Raw genomic sequence first — 26,857 nt, 5'->3', positions numbered from 1 at the left:
ACAAAAACAGTGGTGATTAAATATCATCAAAAGAAAGCTCTATTTGTGTGAAAACGATTATCTGAATTTAGTTTGGGTACAGCGTTGCATGACCCTGCAATCGCCAGTTAAAGTAGCGCAGTGCCGAATAGCAGAAAATAGCCTGGTTATGAAGGGGGTAAAATCTTCCAGAGCTCAAGTAGTTCAGGTAAAAATGTTTAGGTAGCAGCCTGCCCCCCCCCCCCCTTACCTGTGCCCCCACTTGATGCAGCCCTGTGCCTGTCTCTAGCATCTCTCTCCCTTCTTCTCGCTCTTACAGGCTTGGCTGAGAACAGTGGGGGTCATTAGCTCCTGCAGCTGTCAGTCAAATCCTGTGATAAGGGGGGGGGGGGGGCAAGCTGCACTGTCTATGTCTATGGATGCAGGCAGCGTGGCTCGGGATGGAGCGCACCTCTGTTCCATGATTGGAAGCAGCTTGCTATGGTGGCACCCTGGGTAGCGGAGAAGCCTAGAGCGCCAGCTGGGGACCCGAGAAGAGGAGGATCACTGTGCAATCCCATCACACAGAGCACATAAGCATAAACATGTTTGCTGTTAAAAAAATAATATATATATATATATATAGCATTTACAATCACTTTAATAAGACATATTTCAATATTTATTTTTAAACCAGAGTTTAGTGTCACTTTAAGAGTCAGTAAGCTGCCATATGCTATTTTCCATTGTGTTTTAGAATTTATTATCACTTTAACTGACTAGGCTGGAGCTGATTGGTTGCTGTGCTCTTTGTTCTGCCATAACTTACTATGATCTCCTCCAGATCACTTCTACACAGGAAAAGTCAGTCCAGGACTACATTACCCATCAGCCTTTGCTCCGCCCCTCTCTCTCCTGCTCTCCAGTAATATTCCCCAGGGGAACCCTGACGTTCCCTCAGCCGGACAGCGATTGGCTGCAAGGAAGCCTAGTTTGCCATATATGGACAATCCCAGGCAGGACTGGTGCACTGGTGTTCATTGTAAATCGTATGACTGAGCGCTCCGGAGCGGTGAGAGCTGAGAGCATCCCGCTGGGAATAGAGCGGAGGGCAGAGCACAGACTTCCAGGAACTGCGATCACTCCACTCCACGTCTACCGCCCTGCCAGCCCGCTCACCTCTCATCACAGCACCTGGATGGGGACAGTCCCCGCACTGACAGCAGGAGGAGAGCACCGACTACCGGACAACACACACACACCTCACACACACTGCACTCTGCTACCATGGTAAGTCCTACATCCCATCATACACTCAGCCAGGGATCGCTGCTGAGCTGTCTGATCATCACTTCTTATATCATCATCAATATTTTCTATGATGGTCTGTTCTTATGAGGATCAGTTCTTGTATAGTGATCAATATTTTCTATGATGATCACTTCTTATATGATGATCACTTCTTGTATGGTGATCAATATTTTTTTGTGTGATCACTTCTTGTATGGTGATCAATACTTTGTATGATGGTCTGTTCTTATATGATGATTAATATTTTGTATAATCGCTTTTTGTATGATGATTACTTCTTTGTATGGTGATCAGTATTTTGTATGATGATCACTTCTTCTTCTATGGTGATCAATAATTATTTATTTAGTTTGTATGGTGATCACTTGTATGATGATGAATATTTATTTTGTATGATGATCACTTCTTGTACGATGATCAATATTTTGTATCATGATCACTTGTATGGTGATATATTTTTTTTTTTTTTTTTTTTTTTATATATATATATATATATATATATATATTAGTGTGTGTGTGTGTGTATATGTATATATGTATGTGTGTATATATATATATATATGATTAGTTCTTACATGATGATCATTACATATAAGATGTTTATTCATTGATGATCAATTGTTATATGGTGATCAATCCTTTTATGATGATTTGATTCTCGGATAACTTTCCTTTTTATGATTAGTTTTAGTTTAGGTTTGATCAAACTTGAGTTAATCAGCCAGGGTGGAAAGCTATCAATCATGTTGCAGTAATAGTGTCCACACAAGCTGTAGTTTTATTATCCAATCCTTGTAAATAAAACGATCGAATTGGCAAACCATAAACGTGGTATAAGTTACTTTCTCATTGATTTGGATCAGATTTAATTAAACTGAGTTGATCAGCTAGAGATGAGAATTACATCGGCAGCACTGAGATGCTTTGTTCGTGATTTCAATCGGATTATTAGATTGCATATGGAGAACCAAGAGGCCATCAGTTTAATGGATAATCCTATCTTCCAACAATTGATCAGAATCCACTTCTCCGTGTGTGTGTCTTCTATTGATGGAATAGGTTGTCTTCTATAGATCTGTTAAGCCAGCTATACATGGATTGTAATTTGTCAGGGACCACATGAGTTTGGATCCATGTATGGGCCGGATGGTTATACGGAAGTCAACCTACCAATCAACTTCTGTACAACGGCCCTGTTGGAAAATTTCCGCTCAGTCAGAGCCAATGGCTGTAGCCGGCAGCACTAATCAGTGTATTCTGACGATACGGAAGTCTCCTTGAATGGAGGAATTGAGGTTTTTTTTTTTTTTTTTTTTTTTTTAAATCAACCTGCTGAATAAATGAGGAGAGGGGGGGGAAAAAAAAAGGATCTGTTGGCGGCTTTTTTCCAATCAGGAAAGCAGCATCAAAAAAGTATTTGTTGACCTGTGTATTTAGACTCCCAAGTGCAAACCTTCTTGAGTTATCCCTCCAGAAAGCTGTCAAAGCGGACAGCCAATCGTAGGTGCTGCCATGTATACAAGTGGTGGGAAATGCCTCCAGCACCTATGATTGGATGTTGCTTTGACAGCTTCCTGGAGGGATAACTCAAGAAGAAGGTTTGCACTTGTGTCTGAATACACTTGAGTCCATCCTTAAATGGTGACCATACACACGTTTTATTATCTGATCACTGTGATCAAAATGATTAAATTGGCAAACAATCGAATAGGTATAACTTCTGTTCAAACTAAGTTGACTGGCCTGTGTGGGAAATGATCATTTTCATTGATCGGCAGCGCTTTGTTAATGGATCTGATCATAATTTGACTGATCAGAGTATGAGATGACATAGTGGAAACAGATGTACTCAACATACAATCATATCTTCCAGCTATTGATCGAAATGCCCTTCCCCTATGTGTGGCATATTGATTGATGCTATTGGACAATATGATCAATATTATAATCAAAAAGATGCCTACTGTGTAAACAAAACCGATCAACTTTATTTAAATTATTCTGATTGGTCTGAATGGAAAATCTGACTGTAGGAAAGTAGACCAATCATTATGATGGATATTGTTGTGTGTATGGAGCATTGAATGGTCTTTGATCTGTGTGTTGTTTTTGTTTTTCTTCTCCTGGACAGTGAATTGATTGCCAAAATAATCGAATATAAAATTTTGTCATGTGAGCACACCAGCCTTTCCCAATGGCCTACTATTGGGCACCTTTCACACTTGTGCGACTTGGGACTGCAAAGTTGACAAGTTGTAGCCCATGATTTCCAGTGAGTACCGTTCATATCTGTGCGACTTCAAAGTAGTCCCTGCACTACTTTGGTCTGACTTTGATGCGACTAAAGGTCCATAGACCTCAAGATTACACAGGCATTGCTTCAAGTCGTGTCAAAGTTGCTTCACTTTCAGGTCGCACAAATGTGAAAGGGGCCTTACTGTGCAGGTGTGATCATTGCTAGAAAGAAAAGACATTGAAACCTTGAATCCTGCTTGTTTGTTTTTACTGTGAACTTGTCGTCATTTGCTTCTGGCAAATCTAACTGGTCTGCGTCACTAAACATAGGATAGCGGATGTTGATGTTAAATTGTTCACGCTCTGTGCGGCAGTAGTAGGATCTGTGTGGTGGTGGTAGGATCTGTATGGAGGGATCTGTGCGGCAGTAGTAGGATCTGTATGGAAGGATCTGTACGGTGGTGGTGGTGGTAGGATCTGTATGGGGATTTGTATGGAGGGATGTGTGCAGTAGTAGTAGGATCTGTGTGGCGGTGGTGGCATCTGTACGGAGGTAGTAGGATCTGTATGGAGGGATCTGCGCGGCAGTAGTAGAATCTGTGTGGTGGTGATGGTGGTAGGATCTGTGCGGCGGTGGTAGGATCTGTACAGAGGTAGTAGGATCTGTATTGAGGGATGTGCGCGGCAGTAGTAGGATCTGTATGGAATGATCTGTGCAGCAGTAGTAGGATATGTGCGACGTTGGTGTGATTTGTACGGAGATGGTAGGATCTGTATGGAGTTATCTGCGCAGCAGTAAAAGGATCTGTATGGTGGGATCTGTATGGAGGGATATGTGTGGCGGTATCTGTACAGAGGTATTTGTGAGGCGGTGGTAAGTTCTGTAGGGTAGGATCTGTACGGCAGTGGTGGGATCTGTAGGGTGGGATCTGTGCGGCAGTGGTGGTAGGATCTGTACGGAGGGATCTGTGCAGTGGTTGTAGGCTCTGTACGGAGGGATCTGTGCGGCGGTGGTAGGATCTGTACGGAGGGATCTGTGCGGCGGTGGTAGGATCTGTACGGAGGGATCTGTGCGGCGGTGGTAGGATCTGTACGGAGGGATCTGTGCGGCGGTGGTAGGCTCTGTACGGAGGGATCTGTGCGGTGGTGGTAGGATCTGTACGAAGAGTTTTGTGTGGCGGTGGTAGGATCTGTATGGAGAGATCTGTACAGAGGGATTTGTGCGGTGGTGGTAGGATCTGTACGGAGGGATTTGTGCGGTGGTGGTAGGATCTGTACGGAGGGATCTGTGCGGTGGTGGTAGGATCTGTACGAAGAGTTTTGTGTGGCGGTGGTAGGATCTGTATGGAGAGATCTGTACAGAGGGATTTGTGCGGTGGTGGTAGGATCTGTACGGAGGGATTTGTGCGGTGGTGGTAGGATCTGTACGGAGGGATCTGTGCGGTGGTGGTAGGATCTGTACGGAGGGATTTGTGCGGTGGTGGTAGGATCTGTACGGAGGGATTTGTGCGGCGGTGGTAGGATCTGTACGGAGGGATTTGTGCGGCGGTGGTAGGATCTGTACGGAGGGATTTGTGCGGCGGTGGTAGGATCTGTACGGAGGGATTTGTGCGGCGGTGGTAGGATCTGTACGAAGAGTTTTGTGTGGCGGTGGTAGGATCTGTATGGAGAGATCTGTACAGAGGGATTTGTGCGGTGGTGGTAGGATCTGTACGGAGGGATTTGTGCGGTGGTGGTAGGATCTGTACGGAGGGATTTGTGCGGCGGTGGTAGGATCTGTACGGAGGGATTTGTGCGGCGGTGGTAGGATCTGTACGGAGGGATTTGTGCGGCGGTGGTAGGATCTGTACGGAGGGATTTGTGCGGCGGTGGTAGGATCTGTACGGAGGGATTTGTGCGGCGGTGGTAGGCTCTGTACGGAGGGATTTGTGCGGCGGTGGTAGGCTCTGTACGGAGGGATTTGTGCGGCGGTGGTAGGATCTGTACGGAGGGATTTGTGCGGCGGTGGTAGGATCTGTACGGAGGGATTTGTGCGGCGGTGGTAGGATCTGTACGGAGGGATTTGTGCGGCGGTGGTAGGATCTGTACGGAGGGATTTGTGCGGCGGTGGTAGGATCTGTACGGAGGGATTTGTGCGGCGGTGGTAGGATCTGTGCTGCGGTGGTAGGATCTGTACGGAGGGATTTGTGCGGCGGTGGTAGGATCTGTACGGAGGGATTTGTGCGGCGGTGGTAGGATCTGTACGGAGGGATTTGTGCGGCGGTGGTAGGCTCTGTACGGAGGGATTTGTGCGGCGGTGGTAGGCTCTGTACGGAGGGATTTGTGCGGCGGTGGTAGGATCTGTACGGAGGGATTTGTGCGGCGGTGGTAGGATCTGTACGGAGGGATTTGTGCGGCGGTGGTAGGATCTGTACGGAGGGATTTGTGCGGCGGTGGTAGGATCTGTACGGAGGGATTTGTGCGGCGGTGGTAGGATCTGTACGGAGGGATTTGTGCGGCGGTGGTAGGATCTGTACGGAGGGATTTGTGCGGCGGTGGTAGGATCTGTGCTGCGGTGGTAGGATCTGTACGGAGGGATTTGTGCGGCGGTGGTAGGATCTGTACGGAGGGATTTGTGCGGCGGTGGTAGGATCTGTACGGAGGGATTTGTGCGGCGGTGGTAGGATCTGTACGGAGGGATCTGTGCGGCGGTGGTAGGATCTGTACGGAGGGATTTGTGCGGCGGTGGTAGGATCTGTACGGAGGGATCTGTGCGGCGGTGGTAGGATCTGTACGGAGGGATCTGTGCGGCGGTGGTAGGATCTGTACGGAGGGATCTGTGCGGCGGTGGTAGGATCTGTACGGAGGGATTTGTGCGGCGGTGGTAGGATCTGTACGGAGGGATTTGTGCGGCGGTGGTAGGATCTGTACGGAGGGGTTTGTGCGGCGGTGGTAGGATCTGTACGGAGGGATTTGTGCGGCGGTGGTAGGATCTGTACGGAGGGATCTGTGCTGTGGCTATAGCATCTATACAGAATACTCATCCATCTGGATTAATTGCTATTTGTGATGTAACGTGTATGGAGATGCTGTAGCAGAGGAGGAAATAATGGAGCGGAGGAGGTGTACGATGGGCGATATCACCTGCAAGACCTACATTGTCCCTGAGCTACTGGTGTGTTCAGTCACTAGAGTAACCGGCACCATAGGGACAGGCTGTGACATTGGAGCTTGGAGGAGTGTCATCTCAGTAGGACAGTGGGGAAATCTCCTTCCTAGAAGTCCTGGCTCTGCTCTAGCCATGCAGTTCTGCTCCTATTATTAAATGAAACTGTAATTTTTACGAACTACCTGAATGCATTCCTGACTCATCAGTATATATAACAACATTCTAATTGTGCTGCGTCTTCTTTGTCAGCCCAGTCAGACTTGTGGAAGGACAAGACTCATAAGGTCCCGTTTGCAATTTGGTTCTATGTGCCCTTCTGGTAAATGGTGTTGCTCAGATGCAGAAAAATGGCAGACACTTCACATAGTGCGTAGGGCCCTAAGTGGGACACAGATGGCAAAAAAATTAACAGGGGAGTTTTTACCTTTTTAGTTCTACTTTAGCTGTAAGCAGAGAAGTAGTGGGTCTTTGGCTCTGCCAGATCGCTCTCTTTACAATCTCCTTCTACCAACAGGTATGTAGTGACAGGCCTGCCTGATTGGATACAGATAGGTTTGATTAGGTAAGGCCTCATATTGCAGAATTTTGGTACATCTGATCGTGGCAATACTCCCCAAATTTTATTTATTTTATTTTTTTATCTGATGCATATCCATCAAAACAATGCAATCTGCAAAAAAGTGCACAGCCATAAATTCCCTTCTGGTCGATTTTATAGACTCCATTTCGATCAGTTTCTAGTAAACTGAGTTGATTGGCCAGGGTGGAAAATTGCATTGATGAGTAACACAGAGGATGCTTTGTTCATAAATCTGATTATTTCAATCGATGAGATTACATGGTGGAAATAGTTTCAATTTGATAACTTATGATTTTAATGTATGGATTGCATTTTAACTATCAAACCAAATCCATTTTTCCTATGCTGGGCATATCCATTGAATGGGTTGTCGATTCTTTTATTTAAAAAAAAAAAAAAAAAAAAAAATCGGTCATTTAAAGAAGCATGTCTGGCCACCATCAGGTTGATTGTATGTGTATGGCGAGATTGAGGACTGCATTGCCAGAAATAAACCCCATATATGTACAGTATTTCACGGTTTCCCTGGAGTTCTCTTTTAAACAGAAACATTTTGGGACAACCTGACATCTTATGTCATAAAGCCGGTTCTGTCGTACTTAGATTGTAGAGATACCAGTTTATATAATGCTCAAGAAGCTTCAGGATTCTGGGAATGTGATCTGGAAGTGTTACTGGTTTCCAGTAAAAATGGGGAAATAAGAAAGAAGGAAAACCAGACTCCCGGGAGCCCTGATCTTTAATGTGGCGGATGGCGGTTTTTACAGGCAGGTGACACTTGGGAGTCATTTCTCTCATCTGAGCAGTAAATCATTCTGCCGTCTGTGACCATTGGACTCCACATTTGCATAATGCTTAGCTTAGGTCTGGAAGGGAAGATTTCTGCTGTTCTGTGTACAATGTAAGCTCTTCTGCACATATTGGCTAAAGGTCCACCATCTGCCTGTGTATGAGGACTGCTGACTGCCAAATGCTGCTTGCCACATTCATACCTATTTTGCAAGCGGATGGACTTGCCACTCTGCCATAGAAGAAAATAAAATCCCATGTTGCATGCATTTGATAATGTCTGCTCATTTTGTTCTATTAAGGAATATAGCTTTTAATTCAGCACATAAAATCCTACTTTTTTTTTTTTTTCTCTGTGCTGTTTTCGGATCTGTCGTTGTTGTAGCCCCCTGAGCAATCTGTGTGCCAACAAGAAATGTTGCAGTGACTGCGTCTGTTATCTTGCCAAAATAATCTTTCTTACAGGGGATGCCTGTAACTTGACTTGCAGCTCAGTGCAGACTTCTTGAGACTGATGTCAGAAGTGATCAGCCAATCACACCTTCAGGAAATAAGATTAGTAGGAGTTCTTTACACACAAAATACCAAAGGCAACCGAATTGTAACACTACGTGGAAGCAATGTATACATTTTGTGACAGTATTAGAAAGTCACCAAGCCGGTTGATGGCAATGGATGAGTACATTTGAAATTCAATAAATTGCAGAATGGCCTATGTAGCAAGCACACACTGTATGTTCTATTCATCTTTAGTGAAAAGTGGAGTTTCATTTTTCTTCTGCCACATCGCTTTCACAAATCTTTGTGTATAGCCATGTATATGAGATGGGAGCCCCTATATTCAAATGCAGGGGTCTCCAAGTTGTGAGCCAAGTCCTGCCCGCTGCAAAAAGGGCACTGATGGGGGCCCTGATGTAAGGGGGGACTCTGGTGTAAGGGGCTGCTCTGAAGGGCACTCTGGTGTAAGGGGCTGCTCTGAAGGGCACTCTGGTGTAAGGGGCTGCTCTGAAGGGCACTCTGGTGTAAGGGGCTGCTCTGAAGGGGACTCTGGTGTAAGGGGCTGCTCTGAAGGGGACTCTGGTGTAAGGGGCTGCTCTGAAGGGCACTCTGGTGTAAGGGGCTGCTCTGAAGGGGACTCTGGTGTAAGGGGCTGCTCTGAAGGGGACTCTGGTGTAAGGGGCTGCTCTGCAGGGGACCCTGATTGACTGTTGGAGACCCCCCCCCCCCCCCATTCTAGTGTATAGCCATATGTTACATAGGAGCCCTTTTATTCTTTTAAGCTGGCCATAGGTGATTTGAAAACTAAGCGTTGATCTGCTCATCTTTTATGATCTGTTGATTGTAAAACAAACAAAATGGCTCATGCGATTGAGCAATTTTGTTTTGGTTTTTCTATTTAAAAAAATAAATAATAATTAAATAAAAATCCATGTTGGATCAGGCACTTTTGATTGCGACACAAAAAATGCGTGTCACAGTTGGCGCTAATGATGTAAAAAAGCAAACGATTTTACAATCAGCACTTTTTCGTTTGGTTTTCGACTCATCTGTGGCTGCCTTTTAGCCTCCTGAACTGCATTCAGTGTCTGCTTCTTGTTTTATTCATGAAGTCCATAAAGGTTGTTCCTCCTGTTATATCAGACGGAGTTTTCAGCCGTCTTCTGCATAGAAAATGATACTTTAAGAAGCGGCTTGGCTATAAACGGACAGCAAATATCCACACCAGTCACAACTGCTTGCATGGAGCGAATGTCACTGGCAGTGATGGGGTTAATAGTCCTCTGGCTGGCAGTGATGGGGTTAATCGTCCTCCGTTTTTAGAGGGGAAAGTTGGAGTCAGACATCTCTGTCTTAAAGTAAAGCCATCTTTGTGTTTGCTCCTCCTTCCATACTGTACGTGTTTACACGTTCTCCCTCTGGGTGGACTACAAGGTGAATGGACGCAGTGTTCCTGCAGAACACAGAGCTGGGTGTACGATGCCGCAGTGGCTCCTTTCTGCCTTTAGCTTGTTTCCTGAACTGCTGGAGGTGGCATCTTGGGGGAGGACTGGCTGGACACTCTTCTTAAAGAGAACCTGTCCATTCTATTCTAGCCTGGATACACAGAGCTGTGAACTTGTGTTCAGCGTGAGTTTTAATAGATGCTGCAGTTTTTTTGTTTTTTTTAAACGGATCTGAATGCAGCTGCATTGTTTTCAATGGAACCATTCACACAGGTGTGTCAACATGAGCTGTACTCGGATCCATAACACAGAATTTAAGAACATGCACTTTATGCACTTGTACGTAAATTGGGCCTAAACAAAGTGGGAAAATAAATCCTCATCAAAACAAATTATGTATGCATACACGTCTATTCTAAATGTGTATGTATTATATAAATATTTGTGTGTGTGTGTGTGTGTGTGTGTATACAGTATCTCACAAAAGTGAGTACACCCCTCACATTTTTGTAAATATCTTTTCATATGACAACACTGAAGAAATGACTCTTTGCTATAATGTAAAGTAGTGAGTGTACAGCTTGTATAACAGTGTAAATTTGCTGTCCTCTCAAAATATCTCAACACACGGCCAATAATGTCTAAACCGCTGGTAACAAAAGTGAGTACACCCCCTAAGTGAAAATGTCCAAATTGGGCCCAATTAGCCATTTTCCCTCCCCGGTGCCATGTGACTCGTTAGTGTTACAAGGTCTCAGGTGTGAATGGGGAGCGAGTGTGTTAAATTTGATGTTCTCCCTCTCACTCTCTCCTACTGGTCACTGGAATTTCAACATGACACCTCATGGCAAAGAACTCTGAGGATCTGGAAAAAAGAATTGTTGCTCTACATAAAGATGGCCTAGGCTATAAGAAGATTGCCAAGACCCTGAAACTGAGCTGCAGCACGGTGGCCAAGAGCATACAGCGGTTTACCAGGACAGGTTCAACTCCGAACAGGCCTCGCTTTGGTTGACCAAAGAAGTTGAGTGCACATGCTCAGCGTCACATCCAGAGGTTGTCTTTGGGAAATGGATGTATGAGTGCTGCCAGCAATGCTGAAGGGGTGGGGGGTCAGCCTGTCGGTGCTCAGACCATACGCCGCACACTGCATCAAATTGGTCTGCATGGTTGTCATCCCAGAAGGAAACTTCTTCAAGCGTGTGTGGTGGCAACCAGGTGAGGAGTACAAAGACAAGTGAGTCCGGACTACACCATGGTGGTGGGAGTGTCATGGTCTGGGGCTGCGTGAGTGCTGCTGGCACTGGGGAGCTACAGTTCATTGAGGGAACCATGAATGCCAACATGTACAATGATATACCGAAGCAAAATGAGATGCCCCTACTTATGGAGATTGGGCCACAGGGCAGTATTCCAACATAACGACCACAAACACACCGCCAAAATGACCACTGCCTTGTAAAGAAGCTGAGGGTAAAGGTGATGGACTGACCAGGCATGTCTCCAGACCTAAACCCTATTAAACATCTTTGGGGCAACCTTTAAACGAAAGGTGGAGGAGTGCAAGGTCTCTATCATCCACCAGCTCTGTGATGTCATCATGGAGGAGTGGAAGAGGACTCCAGTGGCAACCTGTGAAGCTCTGGTGAACTCCATGCCTGAGAGGGTTAAAGCAGTGCTGAAAAATGGTGGCCACACAAAATATTGACACTTTGGGCCCAATTTGGACATTTCACTTAGGGGTGTACTCACTTTTGTTGCCAGCGGTTTAGACATTAATGGCTGTGTGGAGTTATTTTGAGGGGACAGCAAACTTGCACTGTTATACAAGCTGTACACTCACTACATTACATTGTAGCAAAGTGTCATTTCTTCAGTGTTGTCACATAAAGATATAATAAAATACTTAGAAAAGTGTGAGGGGTGTGCTTATTTTTGTGTATACACACACACACCCCTTATAAACCCCTCTGTTAGCCTAGTCGTGCATTCACAAACAGGCTAACATGCAGGGACGTTTGGAGGCAGAAAAAAAAAACAAACGCCAGACGCCCTTAGCAGCCATGTTTAACACGCTCAGTGTGCATGAGGCCTACTAACTGAATAAAGATGGAGTTTTGGCTTGTGGACTTAATCATTACCAGTTTTTATTTCAGACCTGGTGAAGTGATTTGTATTGTCAGCTCAGTACGGGAAGACGTTGGTTGGGCAGTGGTGGCGATCGCTGTGAATCATTGTTTTCAGTCAGATAACAAGAGGAGTGTCTGGGGTTGTGAGGTGTCAGGTGTGCACTCCTCCTGTACAGTTCACACCTAGCACTGCCTTCAGACACAGAATTGCTTTATGGAGTTTTCATAGACCAGTGTGGCAGATAAGGAAGATTTATAAAATAAAACTCTGAGACCCAACAGGAAGCGAGAAGAAATCTCTCCTAAAGGGGAAATCCCCGCCCCCCCCCCCCTCTTAGACAGTTGTCACTGGGTAATGTCCCCAGTGGAAGATTTTCTTCTATTCCTGTTCTGGCAACAACTCAAATTTTATGTATTTTTTCCCTTCAATTTTAGTCCGAGTTAGAAGGGGTAAATCTGTCTAATAGGGACAGGGGCGCAATGAATACAGATACATTACTTACTGAGTCTAGGCTCACACAGGTGGCAGTTTTTACCGCCCTTTCACCGTGATCTGCTGCAGATTGTTTTCTAGAGGGTGTTAGAGCAGCGGCTTACAGGCAATACTGCCTCCTGAATACCTGTAGTGGCCAGGTTCCATTGACCTCAAGGGGCAAGTTAAATTTTGCCAAGGCCATCACAGCCTGTGTGTGTGTGTGTGTGTGTGTGTGTGTGTGTGTGTGTGTGTGTGTGTGTGTGTGTGTGTGTGTGTGTGTGTGTGTGTGTGTGTGTGTGTGTGTGACCCTCTCTGGCTGGGCTGTCCTGTTAGGCTCGATTCTCACCTAATGCATGTTGCTGTTGAGCGTTTCTGTAGTGATTTTTGCTTTGCCTTCCTTCCTTTCCAAAAAAAAAAAATAATAATAATTTAACACAAATCGTGGCAAAAAAACGCTATACTTGTGTTTTGAATGCAGGTCCATTTGTATCCTATTGCATGCAAAACGCCGCATTTTGCAGGAAAAAATACTTTTTTTTTTTTTTTTCTCCCAGTATTTTTTTGATGAATAGGCTGCTGTACCCCCAACATGTAAGAATAATTTAAGTTATTAATAGGTTAAAGCGTAATTCTAAATTGCACCTAACTAGCCTTTAAAACTGCCCCTCCTCTCTTCTAATGCCTATCCTAACTAACCTGTGTAAGAAAGATGTATATACTTGCCTATTTTAGGTCTGCTTTGTTCAGTCACTTGATCTCCCCTGTGTCAGCCAGCAACAGCTGCAGGGGAAAGGAAAGCGCTCTAAAAACAGCGGGTAAAGCCTGGTGTGGTGACGTCCGCTATAGGCTTCAATGGCCCATTTGTTGTCAGTGCTCTTTCCTCTCCAATAAAGCCACACTGGCTGATAAACGGGGAAGCCAGATCATGTGACTGCACAGGATTGGCCTAAAAATAGGTAAGTATATACACATAGTTGCCAACATTTGGAAAAATTTTCCAGGAACACTTTGCAGCACAGCTATCAATTACTTACCACACCCACTTCCCTAAAGTCCGCCCACCCCTCATAATTAATCTCCGCCTACTTGTCATCAGATTATAGGGTCTACTCAATAAAGAGAAATACAGGAAATTGAAAAGGGAATTTTAAACTTGAGGCCAGAGTAGCAGAGATGGAATAATTCTCCCATTCAGCTGCAATACTTCTGCCTAAAGTTTTTAAAATTCTCATCACAATTCCCTGCAATTCTAACGTGTCAAATGTGCTCAGGTGTGACCATACAAAAAATGCAAATATAAATAAAGTGTAAATAAGTACATTGCCGGGACAATGTAAATTACCCGGGACAGGCTCCTATTTGCTGGGACAGTCCCAGCAAAAACGGGACAGTTGGCAAGTATGATATACATTGTCCTGAACCAAGTTAGTTAGCATAGGTGTTAGGAGGGGGGAAGGGACAGTCACAAGGCTAGTTGGGTGAAAGCTGGAACTCTACTTTATACTTGGTGATTGTAAAGTCTCGTCTTTATTTATTTTTCTTTTTGAAATATGTTACACTTACCTCCTCTGTGCAGTTGGTTTTTGTCACGGAACCATGAACCAGACGTACAACAACAGATAAGTGAAAATAAGAAAGCTTTATTGGAAAACAAGCTATAAAGCAAAAGTCCAAACGGATGGCGAAACCGATGCAGAGTCTTTGCGAAGCCAGGGGTCAGGAACCAGCAGGGTAGTCAGACGAAGCCAGGATCAGGAACCAACAGGGTAGTCAGACGAAGCCAGGATCAGGAACCAACAGGGTAGTCAGACGAAGCCAGGAACAGGAACCAGAAGTAGCAGCAGTCTTAGTAGCATGTGAACACAGGAGGACCAAGCAGGGAACTGAAGCCACAGACCTCCTATATATATGAGCTAGGCATCCAGCTCCTCCCAGTGGGAAGGAGGAGCCGCAGGGTGGGAGGCTACAAGAAACCCAGAAACCAAGATGGCCGCCAGCACATGTCAAACGAAGGAGAACAGCAAGAAGGTAGAACCATGACAGTACCTCCCCCTCAAGGGCCCCTCCTCCGCGGAGTAAAGAACGGTTTCTGAGGGAAGCGTGCGTGGAAGGCTCGGAGCAAGGCAGGAGCATGGACATCTGCGGAGGGAACCCAGGAACGCTCCTCTGGACCATAACCACGCCAATGAACCAAAAACTGCACCCGACCGCGGACCAGGCGTGAGTCCAGGATATTGCTCACCTCATACTCCTCACGATTGCCCACTCGGACCGGACGAGGCCGAGGAACCGAGGAAGTGAAACGATTACACACCAGAGGCTTCAACAGGGAGACATGAAACACGTTGGAGATCCGCATGCCAGGAGGAAGCGCAAGGGCATAGGCTACCGGGTTTACCCTGCGAAGCACTCAGAAGGGACCAACAAAGCGAGGCGCCAGCTTGGGAGTGGGCACTCGAAGGTTGAGGTTGCGGGTGGACAACCATACACGGTCTCCGGCCTGGTAGGAAGGAGCAGGCGCTCGTCTGCGATCAGCCTGGAGTCTCTGGCGCTGCGCAGAGACCTCAAGGGACTTCTGGATCTGTACCCAAGAAGCACGTAGGACGGAAAGGTGATCCTCCACAGCCGGAATATCCTGGGGAGAGAATACCTCCGGTAACACGGCAGGTTGGAACCCATAGTTGGCCAAGAAGGGAGACGTCCCAGAGGAAGAGTTCACCGCCGTGTTCCTGGCAAACTCAGCCCAAGGCAGGAGGTCAACCCAATTGTCTTGGTGATCGGAGACATAGCAACGAAGGAATTGCTCCAAGGCCTGATTGGATCGTTCTGCGGCCCCATTGGACTGAGGGTGGTAGGCCGAGGAGAAGGAGAGATGAATCCCCAACTGGGAGCAAAAGGCGCGCCAGAACCTGGACACAAACTGACTCCCCCGATCCGACACAATCTCCTTGGGCAAACCGTGCAACCGGAAGACCTCCCTGGCAAAAATCGTGGCCAACTCCTGTGCAGAGGGTAACTTCTTGAGAGGAACACAGTGACACATTTTGGAAAACCGATCCACAATCATGAGAATGACCGTATGGCCTCGGGATGCAGGGAGGTCCACAATGAAATCCATCCCCAGGTGTGACCATGGGCGCTCCCCGGTGGCTAAGGGTTGCAGAAGGCCCAACGGAAGGTGCCGAGGGGACTTACTCTGGGCACAAACGGAGCATGCCGCTACATATGCGGCGATGTCGGAACGTAGGGAAGGCCACCAGAACAGACGTGAAACAGCCCAGGACAGCTGATTCTTTCCAGGATGCCCCGCGGTCTTGGAGTTATGGTAGGTTCGCAACAACCGAGTGCGCAACTCCTCAGGCACAAAACATCTGCCGTTGGGTCTCCCAGAGGGAGCACCAGATTGAGCCGCCAAAATCTGCTCACCCAGGGGAGAGGTCAGGCTGGTGCGAATGGCAGCCAGGATCTGATTCGGAGGTATGACCGAAGTCTGAATCGACTCCTCCCTGGACAGGTCGGAGTACTGCCGTGATAAGGCATCAGCCCTGATGTTCTTGGAACCGGGTAGGTAGGAGACCACGTAATTAAAACGTGACAAGAACAGAGCCCATCTGGCCTGACGTGGTGTCAATCTCTTGGCCTCAGAGAGGTAGGTCAGATTCTTGTGGTCCGTCAGGATGAGGACCGGAACCACCGAACCCTCGAGCAAGTGCCTCCATTCTTTAAGAGCCTGCACGATGGCCAATAACTCCCTGTCACCAATCTGGTAGTTGCACTCCGCGGAAGACAGTTTCCGGGAGTAAAACCCACAAGGAAGCAGAGGACCCTCTGGTGTTCTACGCTGAGACAGAAGGGCGCCTACTCCCGTCTCAGACGCGTCCACCTCGAGGACAAAGGGCAACCCAGGGTTGGGATGCGACAGAATCGGAGCCGACACAAAGGCGGACTTTAGAGCCTCAAAAGCTCGGATGGCCTCGGGCGGCCAGACCTGGGAATTACTGCCCTTCCTGGTCAGATCCGTGAGAGGCTTGGCTAGCATGGAAAAGTCCCTGATGAACTTCCGATAATAATTGGCGAAGCCCAAAAAGCGCTGCAGGGAGCGAAGACCACTGGGCTGGGGCCACTGTAAGACAGCCGAAACCTTCTCAGGATCCATGGAGAACCCCTCAGCGGAAATGATGTAACCTAAGAAGGTTACCTGGGATCGGTGAAATTCGCATTTCTCAAGCTTACCGAACAGCTTGTTCTCTCGTAACCGTTGCAACACTCGTTTGACATCCAGAATGTGGGTCTCCATGGACTCAGAATATACCAAGATGTCATCCAGGTAGACCACCACACACTGCTGCAACAGGTCACGGAAAACATCGTTGATGAATTCCTGAAAGACTGCGGGCGCATTGCACAGCCCAAAGGGCATAACCAAGGATTCATAATGACCGGTCCTGGTGTTAAACGCGGTCTTCCACTCATCGCCCGCCTTGATCCTTACGAGGTTATATGCCGCCCTCAGGTCGAGTTTGGTAAAGACCGTGGCCCCTTTAAGGCGATCGAACAGCTCGGAAATCAAGGATATCAGGTAAGCGTTCTTGATCGTGATGCGATTGAGACCCCTGTAATCGATGCAAGGCCTCAACTCACCGCCCTTCTTTTTCACAAAGAAAAATCCAGCCCCTGCCGGGGACGAGGATTTGCGAATGTGTCCACGTGAAAGCGCCTCCCTCACGTACTCCTCCATGGCCTCATTCTCCGCTACCGACAGTGGATAGACTTTGCCACGAGGAGGAACGGCACCAGATTGTAACTCGATGGCACAATCGTATGGGCGGTGCGGAGGTAGGGCAACCGCGCGCACCTTATCGAATACATCCCGGTACTCCTCGTATTCAGGGGGCAACAGAGAGTCCGAGGAAGTACACAGCAACTTGACAGGCCCATGGATGCAACTAGTCCCACACTGCGGTGACCACGAGAGGATCTCGGCCGATCTCCAATCGAAAATCGGATTATGCTTCTGGAGCCAGGGGTACCCCAAGACCACCGAGTAGTGTGGAGACGAAATAACCTGAAAGCAGACCGACTCTCTGTGGACGGCACCAATGGCTAACCCCACTGGAAGGGTCTCATGAGTCACGTGTGGCGGCAGAAGGGGTCTGCCGTCTATCGCCTCAAGAGCCAGAGGAGAACCTCGAGCCTGCAGAGGAATGGAATTGGCGGCAGCGAACACACTATCAATGAACAAACCACCAGCACCAGAGTCCACCAACGCCTGGGTCGTCACCGAGCCCCCGACCCAGGAAAGGACAACAGTGATCAGTGGTTTGTCAACACGGGAAACCGGGGATGAGGAGACTCCACCCAAGATCTGCCCCCGACAGGATCTCAGGTGCGAGCGTTTCCCTGGACGGTTCGGACATGCCAACCGAAAATGCCCACCGAGACCACAGTACATGCATCGGCCCTCGCGTCTCCGGAGTACCCTCTCCCCCTCGGACAGGCGAGCAAACCCCAGCTGCATGGGTTCACCCCCAGACAAGTCATCCCCAGGAGGCGTGGGAGGAGAGGGAGGCACGGGTGGGACAACAAAGGTAGGCGCCAATCTGTTAGGAGGCCTCCGCAGACTCTCCTTAAAGGAAGGTCTCTCCCTGAGTCTGGTGTCAATCAAAATCAGGAAAGAAATAAGAGACTCGAGCTCCACTGGTAGGTCCTTAGCTGCAACCTCATCCTTCAAGGCATCCGAGAGACCATGAGAGAAAGCAGCGACCAGAGCCTCATTATTCCAGCCCACCTCTGCTGCCAGGGTACGAAACTCAATGGCGTATTCAGCTACGGATCGTGAACCCTGTCTGATGGACATAAGGAGCTTCGCAGCAGAGGCAGCACGAGCCGGCACATCGAATACCTTCCGAAGAGAAGCAACAAAACCGGAAAACTCGGCAACCACCGGATTGTTGTTCTCCCATAAAGGGCTGGCCCAGGCCAAGGCCTTGTCCGAGAGCAGCGAGATTAAGAAGCCCACCTTTGATCTCTCAGTAGGAAAGGCATGTGGCAGCAACTCGAAATAAATGCCCACCTGGTTAAGGAAACCTCGGCACTGAGTGGGCTCTCCCCCAAAGCGCTGTGGAAGGGGGGCAGAACCGGACATACCCCGAAACACCGCGGGCGCAACAACAGGTGTCGGGGTAGACTCTGGCGCAACAACCGGAGCGGCAGTAGGAGCGGACCCAGGAGCGACAACCGACCCATCGGCAACGGGAGCGAAATGAACCGTGCGTTCAAGCAGGGTTTGCAACGCCACGTCGAACTGACCCAACAGGTGATCCTGCTGATCAAGTCTGGCAACCAGCGTGGGTAGTGAGGATGGCCCTGTACCGTCAGAATTCGTGGCCTGTGGTACCGTGCGTTCAAGCAGGGTTTGCAACGCCACGGCGAACCGGCCCAACAGGTGATCCTGCTGATCAAGTCTGGCAACCAGCGTGGGTAGCGAGGATGGCCCTGTACCGTCAGAATTCATGGCTTGGTCCTAATGTCACGGAACCATGAACCAGACGTACAACAACAGATAAGTGAAAATAAGAAAGCTTTATTGGAAAACAAGCTATAAAGCAAAAGTCCAAACGGATGGCGAAACCGATGCAGAGTCTTTGCGAAGCCAGGGGTCAGGAACCAGCAGGGTAGTCAGACGAAGCCAGGATCAGGAACCAACAGGGTAGTCAGACAAAGCCAGGATCAGGAACCAACAGGGTAGTCAGACGAAGCCAGGAACAGGAACCAGAAGTAGCAGCAGTCTTAGTAGCATGTGAACACAGGAGGACCAAGCAGGGAACTGAAGCCACAGACCTCCTATATATATATATATGAGCTAGGCATCCAGCTCCTCCCAGTGGGAAGGAGGAGCCGCAGGGTGGGAGGCTACAAGAAACCCAGAAACCAAGATGGCCGCCAGCACATGTCAAACGAAGGAGAACAGCAAGAAGGTAGAACCATGACAGTTTTGCACAGAGCAGCCTGGATCCTCCTCTTCGCTGCTCCTGGCCCCTTCCTTCAGTCACGTGCCGCCACAGCAAGCAGATTGCTGTGGTGGCACCCAAGCAGAGCTGCATCATTGTGTGTCCATTCAGACACGCAGCTGTGATTTGGCCCTGTCCCTCTCTCTCCTGGCTGACTGACTTTGATAGCCGCGGGAGCCAATTGTGCCACTGCTGTGTCTCAGCCAATCAGGAGGGAGAGTCCCGGACGGCTGAGGGACTGGTGGACATCGCTGGACAGAGATGGGGTTCAGGTAAGTATGATGGGGTGCTGGGGAAGCTGCTACACTTGGAGTATGATGTCCGTGTGGACGAAACCCATCGGGTTGTACTGAGTTTGCTCCATGACATTGCACCTGTTGGATACTATCTGTGATCACACTACTTGTACTTGAATTGCCTGTAAACTGCAGAGATAATTGAATGAGATTTGATTGGATGTGACAAAGGAGATTTTGACAACTATCCGGAGATTATTGTCGTCTGTAAGGTTCTGGCACTCTCAGTGCCTCCTATCACATCATTTCCGGGTGCTTTCCATCTACCTAGATAGATGAAGCACATATAGGTGTGTTTCCCTTTAAGAGTGCTGACATCATCACTGAGCGCCGGACTGAACAGCTATTTAAATCACCAGCTCTCACTCACATGTGTTCGTTCAACCTGCTGTGTGCCTAGATGTGCCTTGATGCTAACCTGTCTTGAAGCTCTCATGCTTGCAAGCATACCTCGCTGTCGGAACCACGCTGCGCTGATCCCTGTATCCCGCTACCGGATCATCCGCTCTTGCCGAACCTCTCCTCTGCTACATTGCTACTAGTGATAAGTACCCCACAGGGGAAACCTCAATAACCTTCATACTAAAGCTTACACTGTCTAGCTCTGCATACTAAGGACTGTTACTACATCTGCACTATCTAGATTGCTAGCTCTTGAGCCTACTATCATCTGCTCTTGCACTGGGTTAGTCTCTCCTGTATGTCATCTGCTATCCTATCATCTACTACCATACATGATTGCTAACCTATCTGCATCCCACCTGTTACTATCTCATTCTCAAGAACATTTCTCTCAAGTGTCTGTCACCTATCGTCTCTACTCAACCTGTCTCTTCAACCTATCACCTCTATACTTCTATATACATAGATCACTCCAGGAACTTCTTATTGAGTGTGTGTATTTACTTGCTGAATTGAGATCATCCACACATGATGAGTCTTTGGGAGTTGGGATTGGTGTCTCAGCGTTTCTCTACATGACTACTGAAGTGGAATATTTCTGCAGCTGTAAATCCACATCATACATAAAACGCAGGAGCGTTACATCGTCATTGTTATATTACCTCTTGCTTGAATGACTCTTTGCCCCTGGCAAGCGCTCCTGACTCTTCCTTGCGTTGATCGTCGCACCTTTTTGGCAATTTTCCATTCTGAACACGGGATGCCCCTTTTGGATATGGACTCTATCCCTATTTGAACACATATTACTCACAATGTTGAGGACTTTACACTTTTTTTTATGTATAACATTTTTGCTCCTTTTTATTGTGTTATTTTAGAGGTTGCTTGTTTGCACATTTGTCACTTTGCATCTTATTTTGTTTTGCACAGTTAGTTAAATACTAAATATTGTATATAAATATTTATATGTAGCACTTCATATGTCAGAATATATTAAACAGTTAGGCCCTGTTCACACCTGAGAGTATTTCAACTTGTAAAATGCTCATCTCTGAAGTCTCAAAACTCCCAACAAGCAAAATACTATTCATTTCAATGGCCCCTGTTCACATATGAGCATTTTGTCACCTGCAGCAAAACGCCTGAAGCTCAAAAAAGTACATGAGCTTCTTTTTTGGCAGATTACAAGCGTTTTTGTTCGATGTCAATGTCTGCCTCCAAACACCTGGGGGGGAAAAAAAAGCCTTAAAAAAAAAAAAAAAAAAAACGCATAAAAACAATACGCTCAGGTATGAATGGAGCCTTAGTGTGAAAGTAACTTGGACGAATTACTCCATTACAGATGGCTAACAAGATCAATGGTGTCAGTGGGAATGTCAGATAGTAAAGCAAATCTCCTGCGCTTGAGTAGAATATGACGGAGGGAAAAGAGATACTTCAGACTCGGGTGGAAAAAGTCTATGGTCTAGCTGCCCCCTCAGGATCAAGGGTATCCAGAACCAACTGAGAAAGACAAAAGAAAAGGGGCGCACCGACCTAGTGCATTACCACTAAAACCATTTATTAAAAAGTATGCAATATACTCACAAAGCAGGTGTGAATGTACACACATCAACATTGTACATAAACTCTCCAAGGTAGCCAAGGTCCCACACGAAGCTGAATGGCATGCAGTGTGCCGTATGGGGCTGCTATGGCTGGGCTGATGCGTTTCAGGGGCGAACCCCCCCCCCCCCTCCTCAGAGCCAGAAAAGTTGCTGCTGTCGGTGGGAACGTGTCTGAGAAGCAATCACTGCTCATTGCACAAGGGTCCACTTGCAATATCTGGGGGAACCCTGGTTGAGAAACCCTACTCTAGAGGTTGCCATTGGGCTCCTTGAGTTGTGGCTAATTGACCTCACGTTTGCTGGTGCATGCATAGTTCCAGGTCCATTGCCACTTGGCCAAGCCAACAGCCTGCTGTCAATATTTTTAGCTCCCTGTAAGAGTGACATTCTGACAACCACTGTAAGGGGGGCATTCTTCCCACTAGTCACTGAAGTAAGGGGTATTTTTCTCAATAGCCCCTGATGGGCTAATCTTCGCAGGGTTGTCTCTGGAACCCCCCAAGGGTCCCACTTGGGTAAAAGGGTTGGGAAATGCTGCCTTAAATAATAGAGTCCCACAGGCATAGGGTTACCTTTTTGTACAATAGTAGTAATTTCTACATTTTGTTTGGGGATTTGGGTAGGACACAGACAGGCTCCATGTATACACAGTTGTTGTCCCCAAACCGGATAAAGGCCCATATATATGCACAGTGTTTGTACTACACAATGGATGTAATCACGAAGCTCTTTCAATTGTACCTTCAAGGAAGGAAAGCTAATCTCCTGTTTTCAAAGATTCTTGAATGTTCTTATTCATATAACCACATGAATCACGTTCATAGGTCTAGCTGATCATTTCTAGCCATTCCATTCTTGCTTACATCTGCCGAGACCTCCAGTTTTATTTGTAGGGCAGCCTGTGCACATTGTTGCATGTGCAAATATACCTAGTTACATACTGTCATTGTAGGACAGAGGCATCGGGTAAAGATGCTCTGAGTAATTGTGGGCAGATCCCTGTGTCTGCTATATGATGTTACTGCAATAAGCGATTCAATTTTATCAGAAGCGATACCTGAAGATTGCAAATGCTGAATACTCTACTGAGTGGATATGATTTCGTGTGTTTTGATTTAAGAAGAACTCCATTCTAAAGGTGATGGACACAGGGAATGTGTGACAATTTTAGAAGTTCAACACGGTGGTGCTTAAGGGGTAATACCCCTCCAATTTCCCCACTTTTTTTTTTTTTTAATTAAAGCGACCTGGGTCTCGCTTTAACCACTTCGAAACCGGGCAGTTTTCCCCCTTCCCGCCCAGGCCAATTTATAGCTTTTAGCGCTGTTGCATTTTGAATGACAATTGCATGGTCATGCAGCACTGTACCTAAACCAAATTTTTTCCTGCACTGATGAGGCCGCACTGATGGCGGGCTCCCTGATTGCCATCCCTAGTGGCCATGGTGGGCATCCCTAGTGGCCATGGTGGGCATCCCTGGGGTCATGGGTGGGCATCCCTGGTGGTTCTAGTGGCACCCCCCCAATCAGAGCATTGATTACCAGTGCAGACCCCCCCTGTCATTAGAGCCGCGGATCGGCTCTCCTCCTACTCGTGTTCCTGTCAGGCACGAACTGAGGAAAGCCGATCAACGGCTCTTCCTATTTACTATATGACCAGCTGTGATTGGGACACAGCTGGTCACATGGTAAAGAGACTACATCAGTACCGAGATCGGAGATGCAGTGTGTCAGAGTGACACGCCGCATCACCAATCGCTGCTCTGTGCGCAGAGCGCATTATCCTGCCGCCGTCATATGACGGCATGTCAGGATAACACAACCACCTTGCCGCCGTCAATCGCCTATAGGGCGGGCGGGAAGTGGTTAACCAGATAATATAACTTTTCCCTGATTTGGGTGGTCACTGTTTGGTTAAGGTAATTGTAAAGTCTCGTGGGTTATCTGCCTCCTCTGTGCAGTTGGTTTTGCACAGAGCAGCCCGGATCCTCCTCTTCTCAGGTCCCTCATTACTGCTCCTGGCCCCTCCCTCCTATCAAGTGCCCCCACAGCAAGCAGCTTGCTATGGGGACACCAGAGCCGAGCTTCAGCTCTGTGTGTTCATTCAGACATGGAGCTGCCATTTTGACCCTGCCCCCTCTCTCCTGGTTGGCTCACTGGCTTTAAAAGCCGCGGGAGCCAACAGTGTTGTGGCTGTATCTTAGCCATTTGGGGGGGGAGGGTCTCTGGATGGCTGAGGGACTCTTGGACAGAAGGGGCACTGGTAAGTGTTAGGGGTGCTGGGGGGGGGTTGCTACACACAAAAGGTTTTTATTTTATCTTAATGCATAGAATGCATTAAGCTAAAAAAGAAGAAAAAAAAAATGTATGTGTGTGTGTGTATAAGTGATCACATACTCTGTTCTTCGCATCATAAGGATCTCAAAGAGCATGGGGAGGAGAAACAGTAGCACACTGGTCTCCCAGTGAAAAGCTTTGCAGGGGAGGGGTGGGGGGCGTGTTAAGCTGAAGTCTAATCATTGGAGGAGAGCAAGCCGAGTTCCCAGCACATCCAGACTACTGGCCATGCTGTGTTCTCATGTGAAGTGTGGTCAGTTTTTAACAGAAAAGATCACCAGGTATTTCACACAAATGAAGTAATACAAAGAAAACAGGATGCATTTTATTTTTTTTTTTTATACAAGTACATGGTACAGTCGGCATATATCAGGAATATAAAAAAATTGGGGTTTGTGTGTGTGTGTGTGTGTGGGTTGTGTTTTTTTTTGTTTTTTTTCTTTGAATATTTCTAAAGTATTGGGGGTTTTCAGTTCTGTGTGTGTACTTCTGATGTGCCCATTTATTCGATATTGAAGATTAAATGCATGTTCCAGTCTTTGTGGGTAAATGGTTTGGCAGGTTATTTTTTGTTCTTTACATAGGAAGTGGCACATTGGGTTTCATTCACCTGAAAGCAGGCTGGTGGCCAAAGTAGGAGAGAATGCAGAGAGCAGTACTGGAGCATGGAACGGGTGAATAGTGATTTTTGAATAATAATAAAAATTCATAAGGGGGACGAATCCCTGACGTTGGGTTAAAAACTCATGTATTTGTTTTTCAAGCGAACAAAACATTCTTATGCAAGATCTTCCTTTTTATAAATCGGATTCTGGTGTAAATCGTATTTTTAAATGTTTTTTTTTTTTTTTTTTATTAGCTTCAGCGCTGGTTTGTGGCTGTGAGACAGACTTCTCGTCTCACTCCTGGAACAAAACTGAGTCAGGCTGTGCGGCGTTCAGCCATTCATAGGCAGCTTTGTATTCTGTGAATGAATACAAAACTTACTCTGGCTGAGTCCGAGGGGAGGGCTGATGACATCATGTAATATAATCCCTCGCCACTTTGTGTTTATCATCCTACCTGCACTTTGGACTTTTAGTCTGGTGACCACTTCCCTGTTCTTCCTTTTTGTGGTCTGCCCCCTACCCATTGGCTTTCAGACCGGCACACCTATTGCAAATCTCAGCTGACATGTATATAATCTTTATAGATTTCAGGACATTGCATAAGTAAAAGTAAAACTTTTTTTGTATAACTTTCATGAATTGTTTTATACAATTGTGTTGAGAGATATGAGATACTGGATTATATTGCTTTGTATGATGCACACAGGTTCTTGGGCCCTATTATTGCCCTCAAGGGAAATAGCCGTTGAACATATTAGTTTGCCCATCCAAGATGCAATTACTCACCATTAACTTCATCTACAGCCATTGACCCGTTGGCTTTTTATTCAGGCCCCAGGGGACAAATAGGAATCGCACAATACCAAGCTCTATTTAGGGGGGGTAATTAAAAATGTTCTGATGAACATTGTTTTTATTTCCCGCTGAGTGTAACGGAGAAATGGAATGTCAGATGGTGCATAAATATTAAATTTAGGATTGGAAGAATCTGCCTACTTTTAAAAGAAGCAGTGACCTTTTAATTTGCTATTAAAGGCTAATTTGTTTTTTTTTTTTTGTTTTTTTTAATGATGTTGTACTTGCCTGCTCTGTGCAACAATATTAGACAGAGCAGTCCCTTATCACCTCTTTGCCTGTGCTGTTCGCTTCTCCCTCCAAGTGCCTCTTCAGCAATCTGGGTGCTAAGCCTGCACCTGTGTACGCGCTTCTGAGCCGGGCTTTGTGTGTCCATAGACTACACAGTGCCAGCTAGCCACGCCCCAACTCCTTAATCACAGGGGTTTAACTGACAGCAGCAGGAGCCAATCCTTCAATGTCTCCTGTGAAACCAGGTTTAAGAGAAGTCATGTTGCAACCTGGTTGGTGCTGGAACGGTGAGAGGAGTCGGCTAAGTGTTTAGGGACGAGGGGGTAGAACAGGTAGTGGTGTGTGTGTGTGTGTGTGTGTGTGGACTCCTTCAGGAGTGCAGATTATGGTTGAAATTTTTCTTCCTCTTTCAGCAGTGGGTGGGGAGTCTGGGCTTACACTGTGTGTGAGCTGATTGGAGGAAAGGCGCACGCGCCCACACTCGCCCCCTCCACATAGGCAGAGGAATGAAGGAACATGTGGAGCTGTAGTCTGAACAGACAAGCTCCCTCCCGGACACAAATTTTCAGCTGCTGTTTTCTCATGTCGGAGAACTTGTCACAAATGACTCTGCTGATAACAGAGGAACGAAGCACCAGAGGGGAAACGGCACTGAGAGCTTTGGAGAAAGAAGTAAACACTACAGATTGATGTGCTTATGTAAAATTTAATGAATAGGGTTTACAACCACTTTAAGGTAAAAAATGTTTTTCAGTTTAAAATCACTAACTTAAAAGTGTTTAAAAAGCCTCATTTGTTTTATTAAAAAAAAAAAAAAAAAAAAAAAAAAAATTGTCCCAAACTTACCTGCTTTGTGCAGTGGTTTTGCATGGGGCAGCCCAGATCCTCCTCGGGTCCCTGGCTGGAGTTCCCGGACCCTCCCTCCTGTTGAGTGCTCCCACAGC

The 26,857-nt window shown here is 47.0% G+C and overlaps 1 protein-coding gene across 1 annotated transcript in view; it reads left to right on the top strand.

Moving 5' to 3' along the window:
• Positions 1–1,109: 1,109 nt before the first annotated feature.
• MYO1E (myosin IE) overlaps positions 1,110–26,857 on the top strand; it is a 276,218-nt gene continuing 250,470 nt past the window's right edge. The window contains exon 1 of the mRNA XM_082253069.1: positions 1,110–1,248. Coding sequence (XP_082109195.1) covers positions 1,246–1,248 — 3 coding nt within the window. The 5' untranslated portion in view covers positions 1,110–1,245. The remainder of the gene's footprint in view (positions 1,249–26,857) is intronic.

This window comes from Pelophylax lessonae (assembly GCF_965119305.1).
Source record: "Pelophylax lessonae genome assembly, chromosome: 4".
In the NCBI taxonomy this organism is placed as follows: domain Eukaryota; kingdom Metazoa; phylum Chordata; class Amphibia; order Anura; family Ranidae; genus Pelophylax; species Pelophylax lessonae.
This window is presented reverse-complemented; position numbering and strand designations above follow the sequence as displayed.